This window comes from Pongo abelii, chromosome 1, assembly GCF_028885655.2.
Source record: "Pongo abelii isolate AG06213 chromosome 1, NHGRI_mPonAbe1-v2.0_pri, whole genome shotgun sequence".
NCBI classification, from domain to species: domain Eukaryota; kingdom Metazoa; phylum Chordata; class Mammalia; order Primates; family Hominidae; genus Pongo; species Pongo abelii.
In genome coordinates this window covers 89187334-89194245 of record NC_071985.2, presented here as the reverse complement: position 1 = coordinate 89194245, position 6912 = coordinate 89187334, and the positions used below count along the sequence as shown (strand labels likewise).

Below are 6912 nucleotides of genomic sequence, written 5' to 3'. Positions count from 1 at the left end.
GGTTCTCATTGGGAGCTGTTAACAGAGGGCAAGTGGCCTAAAACCTGAGGCACATGAACAGCTACGCCGGGTCGGGTTGGGAAGGAGTCGGAAATAGAGGATGCTGTGGTCAGGAGTGGGAATGAAATGTTGACTGTTCCACCTGCTGCTCAGATCTGCCTTTGTCCTTTAGTGGTGAGCCATGCTTCGCCCTACCGTGTTAGCCTGCAAGAAGTGGTTTTGCCGGACCAGCACTTCCCGCCCTCCAGGGATCTTCCCAGCCCTCTGTGAAGTGCTAGATGCTTCTCCACTGGTCTGCGGGCTGGACCCAGGCCTGCAGCTTGCCATACTTGCACCCCTGCTGTTTGGGAAGGATCTGTGCTGTAAGCCTCGCGACTGTACTATGATTGTCAGATCTCCATCCCTATGGGCTATAGGATGGGGCGACGGCACCCTATACCTCAGTGACTTGCTGTGGAGTCATGGATTAAAGACCACTCTGGGCAGCGTTGAGAACCAGCGACCCTAAACTTGGCTGCGTTTCCATGGTGTCGATCGCGGAGCCGTGGGGGCGGGCTCACGCAAGCGCCAAGGGACCGAGTGGGAGGAGTTCGGGTGTGGCTGCGCAGGCGCTTTGAGAGACGGTGAAGCCGGTGGCCGGTGGCCGGGCGGGACCAACAAAGATGGCGGCGGCCCCTGCGGCGGGAGCGATCTGGGCAACGGCTGCGGCCAAAGCTGCAGCCGGGCCCACGGGGGGGCTGCACGGGGGTAGTAGGGGGTGGCCCTGAACTGGGGCCTGGCCCCGGCTGGCCTCTCCCGCCGCCTCACCGGGGGACAGGTACGGGCCGGGGCGTTATGGCATGGCGGGGTGTGGGGGGGCGCAGAGGGAAGACTGCTCCAGACCCGAGAGGACACTCTCCACAAAGGCGCGTGGGGCCCGGCGGGGCCTGGGAGAACTGGGCTGGAGGGACAGCATCCCTGGACCGCGGGGAATACGCCGCCGGATTCCGTAGCCAATCAGCGGTCTCGGCCTTTCTGCCCTCGAGGGGGGCGGACCCGGCTAAAGCCCTGCTGTGGTGGGAGAAGTGCAGAGATTAAGGGTCAAGGAGTTGTTCGTTCTCCATCCCCGACCACTGCTTCCTGAACCTCGACACCATGTCGGAGGTCGGAGGTGGGGGAGGGAATGGATCGTAAGTCACCCATATAGTCTGCTGCATTTGCAGCCCAGAGAGGCAGGGATTTGAGGATGGAGGGCTGTCTTTTGGGCTGTTATTCTTGCATCTACACTACCATTTGGCTAGAGGTCTTAAGTGACCCGAGGCACATCCTACTTTACTAGCCGGGTATGGGGTCTCATGTTACGTTAGAGCCGAGATAGGAGTTATCACTGGCTTTTCAATAAAGCTGTATTCTGCAGGGAGGGGACGGGAGTATAGAAAGGGTCAAAGCCATGGGCTGTTATCTTTCATTCATTTGTTTACCCAATAGATACTAAGTATTTACTTTGTACCAAACACGATGCCAGGTACTGGGGATACGATGGCTGATTCGATAGATCTGGTTCCTGCCCTCAGTGCATATACTGCTCCCCACTTTCGTTGATGTGGTAGTGGTGATGACTGAGCCAACCATCTAATGTGGAAATGAGAGGACAGCAAGATTGTGGGTATGGAATGGGGCAAAGCAATAAGGGAAAATTAGTGTGGCAGGGTTCAGTACAGCAACCTGGCTTCCCATTTCCCCCCATATTCAAATGCTGACACTCTCTTCTCCTCCCAGGTCCAGCCTGTGGTGTCCACAATGCCCCAGGCCTCTGAGCACCGCCTGGGCCGGACCCGAGAGCCACCTGTTAATATCCAGCCCCGAGTGGGATCCAAGCTACCATTTGCACCCAGGGCCCGCAGCAAGGAGCGCAGAAACCCAGCCTCTGGGCCAAACCCCATGTTACGACCTCTGCCTCCCCGGCCAGGTCCCCCTGATGAACGGCTCAAGAAACTGGAGCTGGGACGGGGACGGACCTCAGGCCCTCGTCCCAGAGGCCCCCTTCGAGCAGATCATGGGGTTCCCCTGCCTGGCTCACCACCCCCAACAGTGGCTTTGCCTCTCCCATCTCGGACCAACTTAGCCCGTTCCAAGTCTGTGAGCAGTGGGGACTTGCGTCCAATGGGGATTGCCTTGGGAGGGCACCGTGGCACCGGAGAGCTTGGGGCTGCACTGAGCCGCTTGGCCCTCCGGCCTGAGCCACCCACTTTGAGACGTAGCACTTCTCTCCGCCGCCTAGGGGGCTTTCCTGGACCCCCTACCCTGTTCAGCATACGGACAGAGCCCCCTGCTTCCCATGGCTCCTTCCACATGATATCCACCCGGTCCTCTGAGCCTTTCTACTCTGATGACAAGATGGTGAGGACTTGCCACACACATGGCCTTCATGCCCATGGTCCTCTATGCTTTCCTGCCATCCTCTGCCTTTTCTGTCCCCCATTTCCCTGAAGTTCCTTTCTCAGCCCTACATTACAGCAGTTTGGACACGCCTCTCCCTTACTTAAATACCCTTGAGCCTCCTAGACCCTTTTTTGGGTTGTTGGTGACTCTTCAGCCTGGTGTGCCATTTCGGTCCCCAGGGAATTAGCCCAACTATTTAGAATTCTTCTTTGGGTCCCCAGGCCCTTCCTTTCCCTTGCTTGCACCTTCTCTACTGGGACTCTGCCTAGGCCGAATTAATCTCTGGAGCTAAAGAGAGGCAGGCACAGAACATCTTAGCAAACGTGTTTGCACATTTTCTGAGCTAAGTAAGCTAGGCTGATTGCAATTGGAGCCAGCAGGAGAAGGGCAAGAAGGGGCCACGGGGGCAGGAGGGGGTTTTGGGGGCAGAAAGGTGGGAGTGGTGAGCACCTGGGCAACCATGCCAGTGCTGGGGGAGTTGCCCCAGCAGCTGCAACGTCAGCTAGCTGAGCAGAGGAGTAAGTGGGCAACAGGTGGGACAGCCATGGCTGAGTCCGTGGTACATTCAGCTGTGATGGGCTTACTGCTCATGACCAGTGAGGTAGGGAGACGAGAATACCTAGTGAGGGGAATAGGGTAGAGTTTGGGGATGAAACATGCATGGGATGGGGGAGGCAGTGGGCAGCATGCTGTTGAAAGGTTAAAGTGCCAGGTAGGATATATAGGAACTTGCCAATTGTACTCTGACCTTCCAGGCTCATCACACACTGCTTCTGGGCTCTGGTCATGTTGGCCTTCGAAACCTGGGAAACACGGTGAGAGCCATTCTCCTATCTTTCCTCTCTAAAAGGAATGTGAAATGGTGCTGGGGGTGGGGAAAACCCACGAGCTTGGGGAAGGCATGTGGAAGGAGAGCTCTGAAGCTCTTCTAAGGCTTCCTGAGCAGTGGTCTGGAGAGATAACAGCAGTGTCCCTACTGCTCCCCAGTGCTTCCTGAATGCTGTGCTGCAGTGTCTGAGCAGCACTCGACCTCTTCGGGACTTCTGTCTGAGAAGGGACTTCCGGCAAGAGGTGCCTGGAGGAGGCCGAGCCCAAGAGCTCACTGAAGGTGAGGCAACAACTCCTGCTCCCTCTGTTCAAGTCCCTTTTTCCCCAACCACTTGCAGGTCCATCTGCCAGTGCTGGTGGCCCCCAACCCTTAAATCTGGCAGTTGTATCTACTTTTCCCAGTGCCTACTTTCCTAAAGGTTATTTTCTACCCTCTGAGCCACCTCTTGCTTGCCTCTTCCAGACATTAACCTTTGTTTCCCTTCCCCACTCCCATCCCAACAGCCTTTGCAGATGTGATTGGTGCCCTCTGGCACCCTGACTCCTGCGAAGCTGTGAATCCTACTCGATTCCGAGCTGTCTTCCAGAAATATGTTCCCTCCTTCTCTGGATACAGGTGGGAGAGCTGGAAGCTATGGGATTTCTCTCTGGCCGTGTCTGGGGGTAGGGCCAAGCAAGGGCCCTGGCAGCATTGTTCTGAACCTTGAGATGTTCTTCATCCAGGAAGTGGGCACCAATATCTGGGCAGGGAATGGTGTCTGTGGACTAGGAGAGGAGTCAGTTGCCCATACTCTTTGTCTGGCTGTAGCCAGCAGGATGCCCAAGAGTTCCTGAAGCTCCTCATGGAGCGGCTACACCTGGAAATCAACCGCCGAGGCCGCCGGGCTCCACCAATACTTGCCAATGGTCCAGTTCCCTCTCCACCCCGCCGAGGAGGGGCTCTGCTAGAAGAACCTGAGTTAAGGTAAGGGTCGTTCCCTCTACCACCTCTCCCCAGTAGTTTATCAGCATCATTCACACTTCATAGAACTGAACTAGTAAAGATTGAAAATGTAGGGTCCAGGGAAACCCTTTAGTATAGAAAATAGTGTGAGAAGCAACATAGAAGTAGAAGGAGGGAAGGAAGAGGGGGAGTCTAAGGGAGCAGATGGAGGCAGAAGATCATGCTAGGGATGTCACCAAATTGAAGAAGGGGATAATTCATTTATAGGTAGAGGAAGACAGCATATTCTTCCCTTGTGTACATTCCTTTCTTTTCCTCTCACCTCGGATTTCCCTAGAAAGTTCATTGAGGCATTATTCCTTTGACTTTTCTTGAAATTTAGGGAAGGAGCAGGGGTGTGGGTGGGGAGTAGGGTTCTGTGGGTTGTTTCAGTGGGTGTTGGGGGAGCCCAGTGTTCCTGCTGTCTCATGGGTGCTCCCCACTTCGTTTGATCTGTGGTAGTGATGATGACCGAGCCAACCTAATGTGGAAACGTTACCTGGAACGAGAGGACAGCAAGATTGTGGGTATGGAATGGGACAAAGCAATGAGGGAAAATTAGTGTGTGAGGGGGGTACAGGCTTGGGGGGGGAAATCGATACTATCAAGGGGTATGGGAACAAGACTGGATGATGCAAATGTGAAGTTGTGTGAAGAGTTGATTAGGAGTGTTGGTAGTGGGAAAGGAAGGGTCAGGCAAAGGGGCAGGAAGAGATGGAAATCCAAGAAATCATCTCATAACATCCAACAATGACCTTTTCTCCTGTCCCTGTGCTTCTGTCTAGACCTGTTTGTGGGCCAGTTGAAAAGTTGTCTCAAGTGCCAGGCCTGTGGGTATCGCTCCACGACCTTCGAGGTTTTTTGTGACCTGTCCCTGCCCATCCCCAAGGTGGGATTCCAGAGGATTCCGGGGTGGACAGGACAGGGGCTCTGTGACCCAAGCCTACCCACCCCCAGAGTGTGGGCGGGAACCCTGTGGATTTCTGGAGCAGAACTGAAGCCTGGATTGATTGAGAAGAGTTGGGAAAAGGAAATTCAGAACATGTTGACCTTTCTTCCCTTTTTCCCCCAGAAAGGATTTGCTGGGGGCAAGGTGTCTCTGCGGGATTGTTTCAACCTTTTCACTAAGGAAGAAGAGCTAGAGTCGGAGAATGCCCCAGTATGTGGAGGTTCACAAGGGATACAGTAAGGGTGGGAGACCTGGGGGGACTCCATGTGGATAAAAGGGATTGCATGATGCCTTAATATGGGGAATAATATTTAATGTATCTGGGTTTGTGTTGGAGTCTCAGATATGTTCTAGTACTCCTAGAGCAAAGGGGAGAAGCCGAGAGGATCCAGCCGTAATGAAGAGCATACCAAATTTGTGGATCGGGGTGTCAGAAAAGCCAATTGAGGTTAGGAGCATATTAACCTGACACTGTTTGCCATTTATTCAGGTGTGTGACCGATGTCGGCAGAAAACTCGAAGTACCAAAAAGTTGACAGTACAAAGATTCCCTCGAATCCTCGTGCTCCATATCCTAATCTTCAGATTCTTACTTCTCTTAGGATACCTCCCATACATTCTCTTTCCTCACCCTCCATGTTTCCAGAGAATTGAATTTTCCTTAGGAAAAGTCTGCCACCCACTTTTCCACAAGCTGCTCCCAGTGTGTCGGGAGTGGGGAGAGGACAGCTTTCAGGATAGAAGAAGTCCCCCTCAGAGGCCCACTGCCTCCCAAATGCTCCTTAACCAGGGCTTAGATCTGAATCGATTTTCTGCCTCCCGAGGCTCCATCAAAAAAAGTTCAGTAGGTGTAGACTTTCCACTGCAGCGACTGAGCCTAGGGGACTTTGCCAGTGACAAAGCCGGTGAGTCTGGTGGGGAAAGCCCTAAGGAGCCAAAGGAGTGGGGGCACAGCTCTGATTATAGAACTTGATCATCTCCAACCCCGCAGGAAGTCCTGTATACCAGCTGTATGCCCTTTGCAACCACTCAGGCAGCGTCCACTATGGCCACTACACAGCCCTGTGCCGGTGCCAGACTGGTTGGCATGTCTACAATGACTCTCGGTGAGAATAGCCTCCTATTTACATCCTGCCCCATTCCCACTCAGCCCTGACACCCTCCCCTTCTATGAAGCTCCAGGAGAGCAGAGTGCCAGGTGAAAGGAGAGGTGGAGGTCTTGCCTGATCATTTCCTGGATACTCTGAGGTTCGGTCTTGTAGGGAGAAGGGAGTAAACAGGAATGACCACAACCCTTTCCCGATCTCCCTTTTTCCTAGTGTCTCCCCTGTCAGTGAAAACCAGGTGGCATCCAGCGAGGGCTACGTGCTGTTCTACCAACTGATGCAGGAGCCACCCCGGTGCCTGTGACACCTCTAAGCTCTGGCACCTGTGAAGCCCTTTAAACACCCTTAAGCCCCAGGCTCCCCGTTTACCTCAGAGACGTCTATTTTTGTGTCTTTTTAATCGGGGAGGGGGGAGGGGGTGGTTGTAGCTCCATTATTTTTTTTATTAAAAAATACCCTTCCACCTGGAGGCTCCCTTGTCTCCCAGCCCCATGTACAGAGCTCACCAAGCCCCTGCCCATGTACAGCCCCCAGACCCTCTGCAATATCACTTTTTGTGAATAAATTTATTAAGAAAAAATGGTGTGCTTATTTGTATTTTTGCTTAGGGGGTGATAGAGAACTGG

General features: G+C 53.8%; 1 protein-coding gene across 3 annotated transcripts; it reads left to right on the top strand.

The window, feature by feature from the left end:
- Window positions 1-733: 733 nt before the first annotated feature.
- On the top strand, window positions 734-6861 carry USP21 (ubiquitin specific peptidase 21). 3 transcript variants are annotated; one of them, XM_009241947.4, is made up of 13 exons: window positions 734-817; window positions 1505-1645; window positions 1759-2379; window positions 3177-3236; window positions 3409-3529; window positions 3754-3865; window positions 4058-4213; window positions 4694-4758; window positions 5017-5120; window positions 5304-5390; window positions 5671-6085; window positions 6172-6286; window positions 6500-6861. In XM_009241947.4, exons 3-13 carry the CDS (start codon window positions 1780-1782, stop codon window positions 6588-6590), a joined length of 1926 nt encoding a protein of 641 aa, XP_009240222.1. In that variant the 5' UTR covers window positions 734-817; window positions 1505-1645; window positions 1759-1779; the 3' UTR covers window positions 6591-6861. The 3 variants fall into 3 exon arrangements, with proteins under 3 accessions (XP_009240222.1, XP_054382622.1, XP_063583059.1); XM_054526647.2 differs by lacking the exons at window positions 734-817; window positions 1505-1645 and adding an exon at window positions 840-905; XM_063726989.1 differs by lacking the exon at window positions 734-817 and having other exon boundaries at window positions 862-1645.
- Window positions 6862-6912: the final 51 nt, after the last annotated feature.